The sequence below is a fragment of the Phoca vitulina genome, unplaced genomic scaffold (assembly GCF_004348235.1).
Source record: "Phoca vitulina isolate PV1807 unplaced genomic scaffold, GSC_HSeal_1.0 scaffold3, whole genome shotgun sequence".
Taxonomy (NCBI): Eukaryota; Metazoa; Chordata; class Mammalia; order Carnivora; family Phocidae; genus Phoca; species Phoca vitulina.
In genome coordinates this window covers 87,208,569-87,228,891 of record NW_022589706.1, presented here as the reverse complement: position 1 = coordinate 87,228,891, position 20,323 = coordinate 87,208,569, and the positions used below count along the sequence as shown (strand labels likewise).

The window sequence follows — 20,323 nt, the reverse complement described above, 5'->3', positions numbered from 1 at the left end:
CAGGTGAGGTCAGTTGTTTCTCCGGAGTGGGGGTGTATAGGCAAAGGGATTTGAGCGAGAGGAGGCGTCGCAATTAGGGCAAAGGGTTGAAAGACTATTCCGCCAGAAGCGGACCGTTGCTGGTGCTATATGGAACCAGGTTTGGACAGTGACACTCGCTTGCTCCGAATCTCTGTAAAATTGGTGCCTCGTCTTTACCGCTTTCCCCAGCCTCTGCTTTGCGGTTTCCGCATAAGTGTAAGGACCAGAGAAGGTTTTGGTGTTTGCATTTAGGACTGACAGAGGGTCAAGTCTCATTGCCATTTGGTTACACAGAGTCATGGTAATTATTATTTTGGCAAATGTTAGCTTCTCTTGGTTATTTGGACTGAATGGCTTCTTAACAGAATATTGGGTTCGAGAGTCTGGAACTTTTAAATCTGTGAACCATTTAGGGATTCTAAAGGTCCTGCTTGTTCCAAAACAAAAAGACCAAAAACATCTTAAAAGGAAGAATGGCTCATATTTTGTTGAGAACACTGATTTTTATATATGAATGTATAAAGCAGCGTAAGGACGTGTGGGAATATATATGGTTGGGGGGGTATGTGTGCATGTCTGTGGTTATATAATTACCACATCTGAGGTCTCCATACCGCTTTAAAAACTTTGTGCATTAAACTTCCGCCCGTTAGAGGTGGGTGAACACTTGATGTGGCTAGGTGAAGACTTTCAGAATTTTTTTTTATATTTGCACTTCACTTAAATATGTCATTTGTTAGCTAATACCATTTTTCCTATTTAATGGTAAAAAAGGACTATTGACTCTCCTTCGAATGTAGGAATTTAGACCTCTTCTAAATATTTTTAAATAAAGCTAGCCTTTTTTTTTTTTTAGCTAGTCTTTGTTTTATTATAATCTAATTTACCACTTACGAGGATATGGATCTTAACAATTCCTTTTAAATTGTAAGCCCTGCAAGTAATATCTCTAATTTAGGAAAACAATGGGGAATTTATCTTGCAGTTCCTGAATAGAATATAAGTAATCTTAAATTAGTAAATACTGGATTAGTAATCTGTATGTTGTGATAATATCTACTCTTCAGGATTCTGAGATTGACAAATATTATATATAAGTAACATACATAATACAAAGTAGTCCAAAAATTTGCCTGACATACTAGGTACTCAATAGTCATGTCATATTTGTGAGTATGAGCACCAGAATTTAGACTACTTAGTTTTTAAAATTTCTTCTTTTTTTTTTTTTTAAGTAAACTTTATGCCCTACATGGGGCTTGAACTCATGACCGGGAGATCAAGAGTTGCATGCTCTACAGACTGAGCCAGCTAGGGACCGCTTTACTACTTAGTTTTGAATTCTGAATCTGCCATTTATTTGTTTTGTGATCTTGAGCAAATTACATACTATTATGTACCTTAGTTTCCTTTTTTGTAAAATAAATGTAAAAAATATTATCTATACCATAAGGTTTGAGCATTTAAAGCATGTTAGGTGTCTAGCATAAAATTACACTGAATAAATGATAGCTGTTATTAAAGAGATCTCATATCCATTACTGCCACATGGCAAACACTGTGCCTACACCATGCAGTCTCATACAGATGTAAAATGTCCAACACATTTAGTGTTGGGAGCAAGTTGCTCTAAAAGTAGTAGTGAATGACGTGTTTCTCTGGACCTCTGTTATCTTCTTGGCATTCATTAGGCATTTAGCAATTCCTTTGGGCTTGAGGGGAGGGATATGGGATATGGGAGTTTTATCACTGGAAGGCAGTGCCTCTGTAGGCCTGTGTCCTGTCCTGTGAACTATGATATGGGGCAAGTATTCATATCTCATTTGCCTAATCCCTTATCTCTCCTATTTTAGCAGCCAGTGCAATCTTTGTAAAACCCAAGTCAGATTATGTAATCTTATTCTTAAAACCCTACCGTTCGTACTGCCTTTATAGAATAAAGTTCAAAGAACTCAGCATAGCATAGAAGGCCCTCTGACTCCTATTATTGCTCATTTTTCAGTCTTCTCTCTCACTATTCACTATCTTACATTGACCCCTTAATTGTACTGAGTTCCTTGGTCATGCCTTGCTCTGTCTTTCATAGGCCCTTGTATATATTGATTCCTTTTTAGAAATACATTCCTGGCATTTTCTTTCGGTTTTAGTTATTTTAGCTTGCAGCTTAGACGTTATGTTCTTCAGGAAGCCTTATTTGATGCCATAGACCCAGTTGGGTCCCTTCCTGTGCTTATTTCTGTCATGTTTTATTGTAATTACTGTTTATCAGCCTGCTATACTGGAAAGTCCCTGATTAAAAATAGTATTTGTTCATTTTAGTGCCTCAACCTAGCAGTGTCTGGCAAATGCTAAAGGAAGTACTAAATAAATACATGTAATTTATAAATAATATGTATGTGGTGTATCTTGTATGTATGAAGGGGGAATTGAATCCAGAATTTCAAATTATAGTTTTATTGAATCATCCTAGGTCTTTTAGCCCTGTGTTCTCAAATTTGAGCATGTATCACTATCACCTGCAGGACATGTTAAAACGAAGTACTGGGTCCAACCTCAGACTTTCTGATTTAAAAGGTCAGGGGCAGGACCCAAGAACTTGAATTTCTAACTAGTTACCAGTTGATGCTGATGCTATTGGTCCAGGGATCATATCTTTGGGACCACTGCTTTAGAAAAAAAAAATTTTTTTTGGCATCTCCATTTACTTCTTCAGTTCACCATCAGTAATTTTTGACTTCCAAATTTGCCCACAATAACAATTTTATCCACTAGCATAGGATAAATACGGTACTCATTGCAGTGATATTGAAAAGATTATTCCTTGCAGAGGAAATTTGTGTATTAGATCCTGGATACTATGATATAAAAGGAAAAATTCAAAACGCAAGGGGGCCATCTTGTGGTGGCCATAGCAATTCAGAAAATGGAAAATAGAAGCTCTTTCCATAAGGAACTCAAATGTTGGGGGAAGAGGGATGGTTTTCTGATACATGTTATGGCACTTGGAAAAAAGCTTAGCACACTACTAATTATTTTATACATTTTATTTAGTTTTCTCTTTACTTGGCAAACTCTTTTTCCACCGGGTGGGGTCCCTCTTTTATTTTGTACTTAGTATCAGATAATTTGATTACACCTGGGTTTCCCTTGGTAATCACATAGTCTTAGAACTCTTAGATTCCTCTATCCTGTCAAGAGTTTGTGGGAAACAGTCGTATTTGATATTCTTTTCATCAGGGTTGAATATTCTTTGTCTATTTTTATTTTAGGTTGTATAAATAATTGAATAACCACCATTATTTTCTGGACCTGACTGGTTTATAATTTCAGAAGAAATAATGGAAAGCCAGGAATTTATTGTGAGTCTAACAGTTTTCTCTATTTCCTTTTTTCTTTTTTTTTTAAATCCTCTATTTCTAAATTTTTTTAAGATTTTATTTTTAAGTAATCTCTATACCCAGTGTACGACTTGAACTCACAACCCTGAGATCAAGAGTTACATACTCCATTGACTGAGCCAGCCAAGCAGGCTTCCCACTATTTCCTGTTTTATTTCTTCCTTCCACATTTCACAAATGTCTTGCTGGGGTTGACAGATTTAACAAAAAACAAAAAAACCCAAAACTAAAGCAGGACACTTAGGTAAATTTGAGTATCAGATAAACAGTGAGTAATTTTTTTGGTATAAGTATGTATGTCTCAAATATTGCCCTGTATTTTTTTTTAAAGATTTTATTTATTTATTTGACATAGAGAGAGAGAGAGAGACACAGCAAGAGAGGGAACACAAGCAGAGGGAGTGGGAGAGGGAGAAACAGGCTTCCCGCCAAGCGGGGAGCCCGATGCGGGGCTCGATCCCAGGACCCTGCGATCATGACCTGAGCCGAAGGCAGGCACCCAACCAACTGAGCCACCCAGGCGCCCTGCCCTGTATTTTTCTGGCAACTTTATCTCTTGCCTACTACTCATGTTAGTTATACAAAATCCTTTGGAACAAACCCTTTGTAAGCTGTTTGTTAGGATCAGGAAATAATTTCTTTTGAAGAATTGCCATGCCTTTTCTATCTAGATCAGTGATTCTTAAACTGTTTGGTTTTAGGATGCTTTTATACTCTTAGAAATTATTGAGGAGCCCAGAGAATTTCTGATTATGGGGCTTATATTTATTGATGTCTTTCAGAAATTTAAAAAATATTTATTAATTCATTTAAAAAACCCATTACATTGAACATAAATTACTTTTTAAAAATGGAAATAGCTATATTTTCCAAAGCAACAACAGGAAAAAACCACATTGAAAAAAGTAGCATTGCTATACATTTTTTTGCAAATCCCCTTACCATTTGATTTAATAGACAACTAGATTCTCAGATCTGCCTCTGCATTTAGTCTGAAATTGAATCTTGCAACACTGCACATACATAACCCTGGCAGACCACTACGCATGCCGGAAGAAATGAGAGTGAAAAGACAAATAACATCACGAAAATAGTTTTGACCCCAAGACTGCTGAAAAAGTCTTGGGAACCTCTAGGAGTCTGGACTACATTTTGAGCTCAGATGATGACTTCTATGTAACCCAACAAATTTTTTCCTTCCCACTGAAGACTGAGAAGCTCAAAATGATTTTTGTTGTTCAATTAAGTTTTCACTTTTCTCCTTAGATTTTACCTCTCCTTTCTCCCCTGCCGTGCCTTTTACTACTGAGTTCCTTTTTTAAAAATTTATGTTTTGTTATTGATTTAATGTAAGCTCTATGCCCAACATGGAGCTTGAACTCAAAACCCTGAGATCAGGAGTCACATGCTCTACCAACTGAGTCATCCAGGGACCTTGATATTTATTGTTATTGTTATGTTATCTTTTATTTTATTAAAAGATGTCTAAATATTTTTTTATATAGGAAGGGTATAAGAATATGCAACATTTAATACATGTAAGTAGAAACCATTTCTTTGTACTTTTGGAAATAAGGTACTGTATACTCATCAAAAGATGAAGAAGTCAAAAGTGTGGCAAGATGGAATTCTGAAGATCACTCACTTAGGAAACAAAGTAAGTACAAAACAATTGACTATGGAGTCCAAAAGCTAGATTCTTGCCTTTTGATTGAATATTAAGAAGACTCTGTAGATGGTAAAATGTTGGATATGTTCCTAAGCTGATATAGTTGTCAGCTTATAAAAGTTGTCAAATGATTGTCACGTTACAGTGATTAATTTGTATGTTTTAAAAGTTCAGTAAATATTTAATTTGTTTTGATTTTTAAAATTTGAATTAGATTTTCTGTAAAACTTTTTATTTTGGCACATTTTTTCTTTACAGGCAATAAGAGTTTAATGATACAAAAAAACTGTATTAAAATATATTTCTAACACCATAATGCTCACAGTGGAATGGTACATATAGAGTTGACACACCATTTTAGGAAAGCTGCCAATGTCTAAAATTATGTATAGAGTTCTTCTATTTTCAGGTTTTCTTTGAATCATTTACTTTGGTTATGATATCATCTTGTCTTTTTTGGGGGGAGGGTTTGTTTGTTTTTTTTTTTTAGATTTTATTTATTTGAGAGAGAGAGAGAGAGAGAGCATGAGCTGGGGGAGGGGCAGAGGGAGAGAGAGAAGCAGGCTCCCCGCTGAGCACAGAACCCGACACGGGACTTGATCCCAGGACCCCAAGATCATGACCCGAGCCAAAGTCAGGCACTTGACCAACTGAGCCACCCAGGCCCTCTGATCCTAACGGTCTTGAGAGAATTATTTACTGGGTGATCTTTCACTTTACTAGATATGCTGATCCTTCTCTATGGGTTTCTTTTTTCACCCCAAGTATCTGCATCTGCTGAATTGTAATTTTCTCATACCAGTTCTCATGACCTTATGCAACAGCCTTGGCTCCTCCATTCTTCATAACAACTCTTCGTTTGACTTCTGTGACACCACACTTTCCTGAGGTTGCTTACTGACATCTAAGTATTTTCTGTGGGCTCATTCTCTTCTCAAACATTAAAGTTTTCCTTAGAACTCAGTTGTGTATGTACTTACACAGAAATATATAAAGATATATAAATCTTCCTCTTTAATCTTTTTAAAAAAACGTTTTATTTATTTATTTTGAGAGAGAGAGTGAGAGAGAGCACGAGGTTGGGGGGTAGAGGGAGAGAGAGAAGCAGGCTCCCAACTGAGCAAGGAGCCCAATGTGGGCCTCCAGCCAGGACCCTGGGATCATGACCTGAGCCAAAGGCAGACACTTAACTGACTGAGCCACCCAGATGCCCCAATCTCTGTCTATGTATATATATGTATATGGAGAGAGAGAAAAAGAAGAGATTTATTCTAGGGAATTGAATCATGTGATTGTGGAGGCTGGTAAGTGCCAAGATCTGTAGTTGGTAAGATGAAGACTCAACAAAGCCAATTGTGTAGTTTCAGTATAAATGATGGGAGGTTTGAGACTCAGGAAGAGCTGGTGTTTCAGTTTGAGTCAAAAGGCAGGAGAGCACTCATGTCCCAGCTCAGAGACAGTCAGGCAGGAGGAGTTTTCTCTTACTCAGTCTTTCTGTTCTCTTCAGTCCTTCCACTGATTGGATAAGGCCCACCCAGTTAGGGAGAGCTCTGTTTGCTTATTGTTTTTATTGAGGTATAATTGACATTTAACATAATACTAGTTTCAAGTATACAGCATAATAATTTGATATTTGTATGCGTTGCAAAATGATGATAATAAGTATAGTTACCATCTGTCACCATAGTTAAAATGATTTTTTCCTTTTATTTTTTGTGTTGAGGACTTCCAAGATTTACTCTTAGCAACTTTTAAATATGCAATACAGTGTTATTAATTATGGTCATCATGCTTTTTTTTTTAAGATTTTATTTCTTTATTTGACAGAGAGAGAGACAGCGAGAGAGGGAAGACAAGCAGGGGAGTGGGAGAGGGAGAAGCAGGCTTCCCGCTGAGCAGAGAGCCCGATGTGAGGCTCGATCCCAGGACCCTGGGATCATGACCCGAGCCAAAGGCAGACGCTTAACAACTGAGCCACCCAGGCACCCTGCTGTACATTATTTTATAACTAGAGTTTTGAATCTTGACTCCCTTCATCCATTTAGCAATCCCCCCTGCTACCCTCCCCCAAATGGATTTTTTTTTTTTAAGATTTTATTTATTTGACAGAGAGAGAGAGAGAGAACAAGCAGGGGGAGCAGCACAGGGAGAGGGAGAAGCAGGCTCCCTGCTGAGCAGGGAGCCCGATACAGGGCTCTGTCCCAGGACCCTGGGATCATGACCTGAGTCAAAAGCAGACGCTTAACTGATTGAGCCACCTGGTCGCCCCTCCCCCAAATGGATTTTTAAAAAAACTTATATTGTCATGTGCCAGGCATGCTTTTAATGTGTCAAGTTACTTAGTCTACATAAGTCCCCTTTTAGAGTACTGTTTTTCTCTGTATTTTACTGAGGTTGAAACTGAGACACAGATAAAGCAGCTTGTCCACAGATCTCACAGCTAGAGAGTGGAGGAGTCATATGTGACACTAGGCTTTTTGGCTCCAGAGCCCATATCCTAACCAGTCTATTGTCTCTCTTAATACTACAAATTTAAAAGAACAACTTTATTACATTTACAGATCTCCATATTTTGTTTTTTTTAATTTATTTAAATTCAATTAATTAACATATAGTATATTATTAGTTTCAGAGGTAGAGTTCAGTGATTCATCAGTTACATATAACATCCAGTGCTCATTACATCACGTGCCCTCCTTAATGTCCATCACCCAGTTACCCCATCCCCTCACTCGCCTCCCCTCCAGCAACCCTCAGTTTGTTTCCTATAGTTAAGAGTCTTTTGGGGTGCCTGGATGGCTTAGTTGGTTAAGCACCTGCCTTCGGCTCAGGTCATGATCCCAGCATCCTGGGATCGAGCCCTGTTTTGGGCTCCTTGCTCAGCAGTCTGCTTCTCAGTCTCCCTCTGCTGTTCACCCTGCTTGTGCTCTCATTTTCTCTGTCAAATAAATGAATACAATCTTAAAAAAAAAATCTCTTATGATTTGTCTCCCTCTCTGATTTCATCTTATTTTATTTTTCCCTCCCTTCCCCTTTGATCCTCTGTTTTGTTTCTTAAATTCCACATATGAGTGAAATCATATAATTGTCTTTCTCTGATTGACTTATTCCATATTCTGTTCTTACTCTGTATATCTATCATTGTGAAGTTATCAGTAAGACAAGCTTCTCAATGTAGAAAGGCTACTTATTATTATTAGTGAATTAACAATTAAAACAGAAAATTAAAAGAAAAATTAGTTTTGCTTTAAGCCTTCAAGTTCAATTTACAAATCCTATTAACTTTAGTTTAACTTTCAGTGGGTTTAATGTTCCGTCAACTTAAGTTGCACAAGCTAAATACTTTTTTTTTTAAGATTTTATTTGAGAGCGAGAGCGCAGAGCAAAAGAGAGAGTACAAGTTGGGGTGCAGAGGGAGAGGGAGAAGCAGGATCCCTGCTGAGCAGGGAGCCTGATGTGGGGCTCAATCTCAAGACCCTGGGATCATGACCTGAGCCGAAGGCAGACACTTAACCGACTGAGCCACCCAGGTGCCCTACTAGGTATATTTTTTTAATGATTTTATTTTATTATTATTTTTGAAAGAGAGAGAGTGTGTGAGCACTAGTGGGCAGAGGGAGAGGGAGAGAGAATCCCAAGTAGGCTCCACACCCAGTGAAGAGCTTGATGCAGGGCCCCATCTCACGACCCTGAGATCACAACCCCAGCTGAAACCAAGAGTCAGGCGTTCAACCGATTGAGCCATCCAGTTGCCCCAAACTAGATACTTTTAATAATCCGTCTGTCAACAAACATAAAATTTTAAATATTTTAAATTTACAAATTTATTTGATTTTCTTTTTTTTTTTAAGATTTTTTTTTTTTTAAGTAATCTTCACTCACAACATGGGGCTTGAACACACAAACCTGAGATCAAGAGTCAAATGCTCCTACCAAGCCAGCCAGGTGGGGCGCCTGGGTGGCTCAGTTGGTTGAGCAACTGCCTTCAGCTCAGGTCATGATACTGGAGTCCTGGGATCAAGTCCCACATCAGGCTGTCTGCTCAGTTTCTCCCTGACCCTCCCCCTTCTCGTGCTCTCTTTCTGTCTCTCAAATAAATAAATAAAATCTTAAAAAAAGCCAGCCAGGTGCCACCCCGCCCCCTCTTTTTAAAGTAATCTTTACATCCAAGGTGGGGCTCGAACTCACAACTCCAAAGTCAAGAGTGGAATGCTGTATTGACTGAGCCAGCCAGTTGCCCCTAAGTTTCTTTCTTTAGCATTTTAGTTGCCCTAACAAACAAAAACCTCCCAATTAAATCCTTCTAGTGTATCTAAGCAATTAAACATAAACAGTTATTCTTAAAATATAAGTATTCTAATGCTGTTTATAAACTTAGTAAAATTAACTTTCAATTAAAAAGTAACCTATCCAAAATGAATTTCTCAGTTACACATTTGGAATCATTAATGTGTAATTTGTCTAATCTGTTAGATGCATGTAAAATGTAAATTGAAGCATTAAAGTACCTTTTCTTTTTGAGAGAGAGAGAGAGGGAGCGGGGTTGGGGAGGAGGGGGCAGAGGGAGAGGGAGAGAGAAAATCTTAAGCAGACTCCATGCCCAGCTTGGAGCCTCATGTGGGGCTTGATCTGATGACCCTGAGATCATGACCTGAGCCAAAATCCAGAGTCGGACACCTAACTGACTGAGCCACCCAGGCGCCCCTAGAAGTACCTTTTAAAGTAAAAAATAGGGACGCCTGGGTGGCTCAGTTGGTTAAGCATCTGCCTCCAGCTCCTGTCATGATCCCGGGGTCCTTGGATGGAGTCCTGTGTCCTCGGATCGAGTCCCATGTCTGGCTCCTTGCTCAGCGTGGAGCCTGCTTCCCCTTCTGCCTGCCACTCTGCCTGCTTGTGTGTGCGTGCTCTCTCTCTCTCTGACAAATAAACAAAATCTTTATTTTTTTGTTTGTTTTAAAGATTTTATTTATTTATTTGACACAGAGAGACATAGCGAGAGAAGGAGCACAAGCAAGGGGAGCGGGAGAGGGAGAAGCAGGCTTCCCGCGGAGCAGGGAGCCTGATGTGGGGCTCAATCCCAGGACTCTGGGATCATGACCCGAGCCAAAGGCAGACGCTTAACGACTGAGCCACCCAGGCGCTCCCAAATAAAATCTTAAAAAATAAATAAAGAAATAAAAGTAAAAAATATTTTTTGAAAATTAAAATAACACAAATTACTTTAAAATCATTGATTGCATAATTACTAAAACCTATTCATGATCTTAGTTCAAAACACTGATATTTTTGGTTTGAATTACTGCCTTATCACTATCCAGTTCTAAATGTTTCAGGAGTTAAAAGGCACTTTGCCTTAAGAGCCCCCTGGCTGGCTCAGTCAGGAGCATGTGACTCTTGATTTTGGGGTCATGAGTTCGAACCCCACATTGGGTGTAGAGAGTACTTTAAGTAAGTAAGTAAATAAATAAATAAATAGAGTACTTTAAATAAACAAACAAACTAACTAACTTTAAATAAAAATGTTACTGTCCCAAGTAAATTAGAGTTATACCAGTGGACTGAAGTTACAAATTAGATTCCGGCCTGAGAGTTGAGACCTAGGGTTATAATCACTGTAACCTTACCAGCATCATAAAGGGACATGTTGAACCTTGTGTTTAGTTGGAGTAACAATGGGATCTCCAAGTCCATGCCCTTTAGAAAGGGTCTCATAGTTGATATCTTGGGTTTAAGTCATATCATCTATTTCTTTTGATTTGAATAGATGAATGTCTATGCCTATCTTCATTCATATTTTTTAATAGTTTGTCTTAAACTAATCCATTCACTGTTGATGATATTCTATGTAATTTTTATTTATTTATTTTTATTTTTAATTTTATTTTATTATTTTTTAAAGATTTTATTTATTTATTTGACAGAGAGAGACACAGTGAGAGAGGGAACACAAGCAGGGGGAGTGGAAGAGGGAGAAGCAGGTTTCCCGCAGAGCGGGGAGACCAATGTGGGGCTCAGTCCCAGGACCCTGGGATCATGACCTGAACCGAAGGCAGACGCTTGACGCCTGAGCCACCCAGGTGCCCCTATGTAATTTTTTAAAAAATATTTTTCTTATTTGGTTGGGCTAAGTCTTCAAAGTCTTACAGATTTTGTCTTATATTAAAAAGACATCTGGTTAGATTCTGCATATCCTTCATATCTTTGGGTACAAAATCATAATATTGGGTTACGCTAGTGGTGTAATCCAATTTTATCTTCAGCGTATAGCATGTATTTTGAGTGTCTATTTTATCCCTTACATTGGTAAGTCATAGGAAAACAAGATAAATTCAAGTTAGTTCCAGGGATTTTCTGTGATCAGGAAAGTTAGTAATCTCTCTGTATACTAAATAACACCCTTGTTCTCAAATCCAAGCCACTGCTTACACCATTTCTCTTGCTAGTATTATCTTTACCTATCCAAATTCTTACTGTCAGGGTTACTTATTTTCATTAATTGAGTCATTTAATAAACATACGTTGCTGGTAGGCAGTGGGACAATTTAAATAAGACATATAAAGGCTATGTGGAAGACCAGTTAATGTCACATAGACCTTAGTTTGAATCCTGGCTCTTCACTTACTAGATGTATAATCTTGGCAAGTTATTTAGCTTCTCAAGGCCTACAGTCTCTTTAATAAAGTTGTCTTGAGGATTAAATGAGAAAATGTATAAACCTCTTAAAGTACCTGGCACATTGTAAGAATGCAATAAATGGTAACTTAATAGTTTCTGTCTTTAAGCAGCTTTTATCTAAGAACATAAGGATTATAATATGTATAGAGATATGCTTAGGGTTCTGTGGGAGTGATATCAAAGTCTGATTCTGGTTCAGAGAAGTCTTTCCAGATAAAGAGTATTTTTTGAGTATTTGTTTTGTAAACAGAATTGATAGGTTGGAGGGAGGGGAGCTAAAGATGGTGTCATAGCTATAACAACATAGAGGTATGAAACTATTAAAAATTTGGGTAACTATAAGCAGTTAAATATGCCTGGAATGAAGGGCTCATATTGGGAAATTGTAGAATATATGGCTTGAAGAGGTAGTCAGGAGTCCTATCACAGAGGACATTGTATACTCAGCTTTAGGAGCCAGTGAAGAATTATGAGCAGAAGAGTGACATAATCATATTTCTTTTTTATATCATTCTGGCAACAATATATAACATAACTTTTAAGCTGTGTAGGATGAAAGATTGAATTTAAGAAGATGTAGGCTAAAGAATAATGTAGACAAAAAGTGGTGGGGGTCTGACCAAGCAGGCATTAGCAATGACAATGGAGAAAAAGGATGATTAGAGAGAAATTGTGAAATTATTATAGAACCTTAAGGTCTTGGACATGGAAGGTGAGAAGAATCCATAATGACTTTCAGGTTTTTGTATTGTGATAGGATACACTGAGGTACTGAGATAGGATATCTCAAAAAGAAAAAGCATAAGTTTAGGAGAAAAAATTAAAAATTTTTTTAAAGATTTATTTATTTATTATATATACATATATAGAGAGAATGCACGCACTCATGCAAGCAGGGAGAGGGGCAGAGGGAGAGAGAACATCTCAGGCAGACCTTGCACTGAGTGCAGAGTCCGACTCGGAACCTGATCCCACGACCCTGAGATCATGACCTGAGCCGATATCAAGAGTCAGATGCCTAGCTGAATGAGCCACTCAGGCACCCCAAAATTAAGATTTTGAGTTCCATTTTGAACTTAATGAATTTGCAGTGTCATAGGAACATTTAAATAATTGGCTATAGAGACCTGGAACTCAGGAAAGTTCTGGGCTACTAATATTGATTGGGAGTACATGGCATTTAGATGATATTTGAAGCTTCTGGAGTGGATTCATACATTTCTTTCTTTTTTTCTTTTTCTTTTAAGATTTTATTTATTTGAGAGAGAGAGAGCACACACACAACAGAGGGAGAGAGGAGGAGGGCGAAGCAGAACCCCTGCTGAGTAGGGAGCCCAATGCGGGGCTCCATCCCAGGACCTGGAATCATGACCTGAGCTGAATGCAGATGCCCAACCAACTGAGCCACCCAGGCTCCCCTACATTTATTTCTTTAACAGATGTTTTTTGAGCACCTGTTATGAGTTACACACTGTTCTTGAGGATGCAGAGGGAAAAAACACATGAACCCCTGACTTCATGGAAACAACATGGAGGAGACAGACCAGTAAACTGAGTATGTTTGTCTAGTGGGTTAGGCAGACAACAAGGAGTAGAGTGAGCAAGGATGAGAATGGAGATCAAGGGGATTATGTAGGCCTTATTGGTCATTGTAAGAACTTTTGCTCTTATTCTTTGTCTCAGTAGATTTGCCTCAATAGATTTGCCTATTCTGGACCTTTCACATGAATGGAATGGTACAATAGGTAGTCTTTCATTGAATGACTTCTTTCATTTAGCATGTTTTCAAGTTTCATCCATGTTGAAGCATGTTTCAATACTTTATTTTTTTTATTGCTCAGTAATAGTCTATTGTGTGGATATATCACATTTTTTAAATCTATTCTTCAACTGATGCAGATTTGAGTTGTTTCCACTTTTTGGCTGCTATTTTTTTTTTTTAAAGATTTTATTTATTTATTTGACAGAGAAAGACACAGCGAGAGAGGGAACACAAGCAGGGGGAGTGGGAGAGGAAGAAGCAGGCTTTCCCACTGAGCAGGGAGCCCAATGCGGGGCTGGATCCCAGGACCCTGGGATCATGACCTGAGCGGAAGGCAGACGCTTAACGACTGAGCCACCCAGGCACCCCTTGGCTGCTATTTTTGCTGCTATGAACATTTGTGTGCAAGTTTTTGTGAAGACATATGTTCTCATTGCTCTGTATATGTACAGAGTGGAGTGGAATTGCTGGATCTCATGGCATCTCTGTTTTTAACCTTTTAAGAACGCCAACTATTCTCCAAAGTGATGGAAACAGTAACATTTAAAGGGCTAGTGGAGAAAGTGCTATAAAAAATGGCTGAAGACACAAGGAGAAAGCCAGAAAATTATAATTACCTTAACTTCCTTTTTCTCCCTTATTGCTTCCATTCAACAAGTTTTATTCCTTATACCCCATATAAGTCTCTTTTCCCAATGCTGATGACTTATTTCAAGCACTGATCATCTCCCCAATCCTCCATGCCACATCCTTTTTTTTTTTTTTTTAAGATTTTATTTATTTGAGAGAGAGAGCACAGAGGGAGAAGCAGACTCCCTGTTGAGCAGAGAGCCCAGCTTGGGGCTCAACCCCAGGACCCTGGAATCATGACCTGAGCCCAAGGCAGACGCTTAACCGACTGAGCCACTCAGGCACCCCTGTTTACTCATCTTGCCTCCTGTTTTGCCCTCTAATGCATTCCAATTCTGTTTTCTTCCCATTTCCATTCCAGGATCCTCCTGGCAGAGATTAAGTTCATGAATTTCTTAGGCATATACGTTTGCTGTCTTGCACAGATTGAATAGTTGCTTAGGAAACATTTGAAATAGATGTACTTTCTAATCCAAAATAAATTGGGTAATTCTTTCATTATAGGATTTATTCATACAACCATTTTTGATTTGCTATTGAAGATGTTTAAGAAAAGCAGAATTTGTTTCTTTTTAACATTTATTTTGTTTTAATATAGGCAATTTTATATGATGACAAAGGAGAATGTTTGGAGAGTATATTTCTTAAGTGCCTTGAGGTATTTTAATGTTTCTATCCTATTTTTAAGTTACTTAAATCTCTATATTTAAGTTAAAAAAATTTCTTTATGAATTTTGTTAAAGAGTATAGACATGGTATTAATAGCATTTATTATAGCTAATACTTCTTCAACATTTATTATTAGCCACACCCTTGCTAAAAACTTTTAGGTATTGTTTCATTTAATCTTTACACAACGCTGTGATTTTTTTTAGAATAGGAGTGCAGTACAGAAAGGTTCAGTAACTTGCCCATGTTCATAGAATTACAGTGGTAGGGCTGGGATCTGACCCCAGAAATTGACTCTAACTTAATTGTATTACATGGTCTTGATAGGCTGAGAACTATAGTGGGAAATATTTTGGGAAATTATTCCTATATATAATATTTTCTCAAATATTCTCTGTTTTCCCCTTTTGGAGAAAGAAAGGGAACTAAAGGCATATTTTAGTGTAAAGAATAAGGATATTAAAGTTTGGTCATTCTGGGTTCATTTCCCACTTTCAAATGCTTCCTAGCTAGCCTAGCCTCTCTGTGTCTAAATTCTGTACTGTAAAACAGACCAAAAAACAGACTTTATTATGTTGGTGTAAAAATTAGAAATAATTTATGTAATGTGCAGTTTAGTATGGTGATTCTAAAAGTGTTAAAATGCATATTCTTATTATCATTGTGTTGATTTTGGCCATGGTGTTAAATTTTTTTTTTTTTTAGATTTTTTTTTTTTTAAGATTTTATTTATTTGACAGAGAGAGAGACAGCGAGAGAGGGAACACAAGCAGGGGGAGTGGGAGAGGGAGAAGCAGGCTTCCCGCTGAGCTGGGAGCCTGATGCAGGGCTCGATCCCAGCACCCTGGGATCATGACCTGAGCTGAAGGCGGACACTTAACGACTGAGCCACCCAGGCGCCCCAGCCATGGTGTTAAATAGCATTAATAGTGGTTGTGGTATTTTTGTATTTATCAAAAGGGTCTATGAAAAGCACTATCTTAGTAGATGCTTAATTGGGCCTAACTACTGTTGTTATTATTTCATTTTAAATCATTTCATTAGGAAAGACTAAGCATATTGTCTGTGATAATACACAGATTTTGTGTATCACCAACTAGGTTGATGATCTTATTTTTTTTTAATTTTTTAATTTTTTTTATTATTTTTTAAGATTTTATTTATTTATTTTGACAGAGAGAGAGTTAGCGAGAGCAGGAATGGAAGCAGGGGGAGTGGGAGAGGGAAAAGCAGGCTTCCCGCCGAGCAGGGAGCCCGATGTGGGGCTCGATCCCAGGACCCTGGGATCATGACCTGAGCCGAAGGCAGACGCTTAACGACTGAGCCCCCCAGGCGCCCTGATACCTCTAATTTTAAAAATTACATTTAGTTGTATGGGTTCTTAGTGAACTCCTTGAGAAGGGGCATATTTGTCTTGCTTGTCTTTGTACCTCCTGCATGCAACAAAGGGTCTCATATATGTGTTATTGAATAAACAAATTAATGAAAAATTTTTGCTATATTATTTTCCTTTTTTGTGCTTATTTGACAACTAGTCTAATAATAATAAATGAAGATTTAGGTATTGATTCATACATTTAACAATTATTATCTATTGTGTCTTGCTAGTGCTAATGACCTATTGGAACACATAATTAAATAATTAGATGTATATGATTTTAAATTTATTTTTTAAAATTTATTTGTTTTTTAAAATTTATTCTTTAAAATTTAGGTGAAGCCTGGAGATGACTTAGAAAGTGATCGATACTTAATAACAGTTGAGGAGGTTAAAGTTGCTGGACGCATAGGTATTAAACAGGATGTCATTAAAGAAGCACCGGAGTTAAATCCAAGGAGATTTATATCCTCTGGCCGGTCCCTTGGATGTCAGCCTGCTGGTTTAAAAAGGAAGTTTACTGTAAGTTTCTCTGTTGAAAATAATAAATCAATATATATTTATAATATTGTTTCAAGAAGTAGTGAATTTGAAACTATTGCACTCTATCATTAAAATGGTACTTCATAATATATGTTTAGGTGGAGAGGAAGTAAACCCTAACTAGAAAAATCTTAATACAAATGAGTGTTTACATTTTAATCTTGTAAATTTTATATCTTTATTACTTTATCTTGCAAAACAGACACACTCCTTTTTCTTTTTTTTTCTTTTTTTTTTAGCCAGTTCATATCAAAGTTTCTTTATAGATAATGGAACAGCTAATAATTGTTTTAATATTTTTAGGGTTTTCGAGGACCGCGTCAAGTGCCAAAGAAAATGATTATTACAGAAAATGGTGAATCAGCTGCATCACTTGAGGCTAAGAAACCTGGTCCTATTTTTCTCTCTCCCTTCTACAGCACACCTCCTTTGTTTTCTACTGCTGGTAAGAAAGATATAAATAATATGCCAACAGACCCTGAGAAGAGTATCACTTACAAGAACAGAGAGACAAATGGCTTACATTTTTCTTCTATTGTCTCTACTCCATCCTTCAAGAATAACCCAGAAATGCTATGTGAAGAAAATTATTTTTGCTCTCCTGTCTATTCTGTAAATAAGCATTCAGATTCTGTACTGACCAATGAGGCCATAAAAAAAGATGGTTTGACATCTCACTGTTTAGGAGTTTCACAGAACATCAGAAGCAAAGCACAGATATTAGCTCTTCTGAAGTCCAAATCAACTGGTGTGTGTAAAGAACTAAATTCTGGGATTACAGAACATCTCCCTCAGATACAACTACAAGGAAATGAAAGCATTCCTACTAAACCAAAGTGCATAACTGAACAAGAAGAGTGTGCTGAGGTGAAGAAGAGCACAGACAGTTCACACCACCAGCACCAATCAGAAAATATCATGAGAAATAAAAGCCGATGGGCCGTGTATTTATCCTCACGGAGTTCACCTGCACATTCTTCTACTGAAGATGGAAATAATACAGAAAGGAAACCCAAGGTCCAGGGAGATAATACAGATTTAAATTTGAAAGACCTTTTGGTACAAGAAAGGAAACAGTTGTTTGAAACATGTGCTGAAAAGGGTAAAAAGTATAATGAAGACAAGCCAGTAGATGATAATGATCAATCTTTGGATCAGGAAGTAAAATTAGAAATTCCCTCATTCTGTAAAAGCAACAGCTTACCAGTTACCTGTAGAAGTGTGGAATGTGATGGCTTATTATCAGAATCTGACATTCGAAAAAATAATAAAATATCTGTTAGACAGAATGACCAGATGTGTCTAAAAGGATCAATTCTCATTAGAGAAAATGCTCAGGAGATAAATCTATGTGGAACATCAGAAAAGAAATATAAACAGCCAATGTCATTCCTGCCAGAATCTGAACATCTGCGAACTGAGTCTTCTATAAGCAACAATTCTAGGCTCTCTGATGACTTTACCAACATGCTTTCTAAAAGTAATACTGATAATGGAAGTCTTAATAGTATTCCTGAACCTATGAGTAATGTAACACAGCCACTTGTGGAGGTGACTTTTAATCTGAACAATTTTGAAACCAGCGACACTGAGGAGGAATCACAGGAAGACAACAAAATTTCCCAGGATTCAGAGGGTTGGGTAAAAGAAGCTTTGGTTAATGACAGCAGTTCAGGTGTTCAGAAGAGATGTGAAGATATAAGCTGTAAGAAAGTTGGCAGTGAACATTTGTCTCTTTTAACATCTATCAGGGATAAACCTACAGAGACATTTCCTATTAAAGAGACTCTGCTATCACAATTTTGTGATAAAGCTTGTGTAGGTGTTGACACAGGACCTTGGAAAGCTGGAAACATTAGAAAAGAAATAGAAGAGTGTAGTGACACATTAAGCAGTTTTGACTCATCTTTAGAGGGAACTGATAATGTATTTATAGATAATAATGAAAATGCTAATAAATCTATTCAAAAAGTCAGAATTAACTATGATATTCCTTCACTACTGAATAAATCTAAAGGTATAAGCTTGAATTTACATACTCCTTGTATAAACATAGCCACTAATCAGACTCCTGAAAATAGCCTATTCTCAGAACAGACTGAGCCTCAGACTCTTATTATGGGAAGTAACTTAGACAAAAATGATGAACAGGTTTTACTGTCAACTTCAAGCAGCAACATCAGTATCCAAGAATTAAATGTTAATCATAATCACTCTGAAGAATGTATTGCTCTTGATAAATCAAATACCCAAGTTTCCAGTTCTTTGTACCCTCTGGAAAAAAAGCATCCTATTTCCAAAGACACAGAAGCATATATTCCTGAATCTGAAGATTTGCGAAGCATTAGAAGTTTAGACCATGACCATATTGAAGTAGAAACTAATGGAGAAAGCAAACAATATTGGAATAGTCCTAGAAATCCTTTGGAACTCTCTGGACTAGTAAATAACATTTCCCTTTTAAAGTCATTGTCTGAACACAGTACGGCTTTAGAAGGCTTGGAAATATTGAAAAAGAAATATGCTACTTTTAAGCAACAAGGAACTCTGTGGACTTATGAGCCAGATAGCAATCCTGAAGGTTAGATTGGCATGTTTGTTTTGGATTGTTCTCTGTATAGCTCAGAGGTTGAAAAGTATTTGCTTTGGAGGCTACATTAAAGAATTACATAGTAAATTTTTTTTTTTTTTTGAGAGAGAGGGTTCGCCTGTGCGCTGGGGGAGGGGCAGAAGGAGAAGGAGAGAGAGAATCTTAAGTAGGCTCCATGCCCAGTGCAGAGCGTGATGCAGGACTTGATCTCATGACCCCAATATCATGACTTGAACCAAAACCAAGAGTCAGATGTTTAGCCGACTGAGCCACCCAGGCACCTCAGAATTACATAGTATTTAAATAGGTAATATGTGTACTTGGTAAAATCAATTCCAATAGAGGATAATATAGTGAAAAGGAAGTCACCTTTCTAGTACAGTCCTTCAGTCCACTCCTCAGAATTAGCCACAGTTTCCTTCCAGGGTATCCTTCTGGAAATATTTTGTACATATATAAGCATATACAGGCACATATAAGCAGGTATGTATGTGAATATCCATTCCTATCATACATTTTTGGACATGTGTTAGAAGATACTTTTTTAAAAAATCATGAGTTCATATTGATATCTCTAATTCCAATTCTTAACCACTGGGTTCTTCCTGTCTTTCCTCAATTTCATGATTATATTACTTTACTACCAAAATGAGAAAGGTCCCTGGTTCCCAACAACATTAGTATGTTTACTTCCTCAATTCTACAATACATATCAAATGGCTTCCTAATTGTTACACTGGTATCACTACTAGCAAAAAACCTTTACAAATTTGTAAAGTTCACAAATCCTTTTTTTTTTTTTTTTAAGATTTTATTTATTTGAGCAAGAGTGAGAAAGCACAAGCGGTGGGGAGGGGCCCAGTAAGAAGCAGACTCCCCACTGAGCAGGGAGCCCAACCCGGGGCTCTGTCCCAGGATCCCGAGATCATGACCTGAGCCGAAGGCAGATGCCTAACCGACTGAGCCACCCAGGCACCCCTTCTTTGG

At 37.5% G+C, this 20,323-nt stretch overlaps 1 protein-coding gene across 1 annotated transcript in view; it reads left to right on the top strand.

Annotated features, from left to right (window-relative positions):
- Positions 1–37: 37 nt before the first annotated feature.
- ZGRF1 (zinc finger GRF-type containing 1) overlaps positions 38–20,323 on the top strand; it is a 96,975-nt gene continuing 76,689 nt past the window's right edge. Inside the window, exons 1-6 of the mRNA XM_032401119.1 lie at positions 38–322; positions 3,291–3,380; positions 4,996–5,076; positions 14,755–14,814; positions 16,540–16,725; positions 17,050–19,327. Of these exons, the coding sequence (XP_032257010.1) occupies positions 3,360–3,380; positions 4,996–5,076; positions 14,755–14,814; positions 16,540–16,725; positions 17,050–19,327 (2,626 nt within the window). The 5' untranslated portion in view covers positions 38–322; positions 3,291–3,359. The remainder of the gene's footprint in view (positions 323–3,290; positions 3,381–4,995; positions 5,077–14,754; positions 14,815–16,539; positions 16,726–17,049; positions 19,328–20,323) is intronic.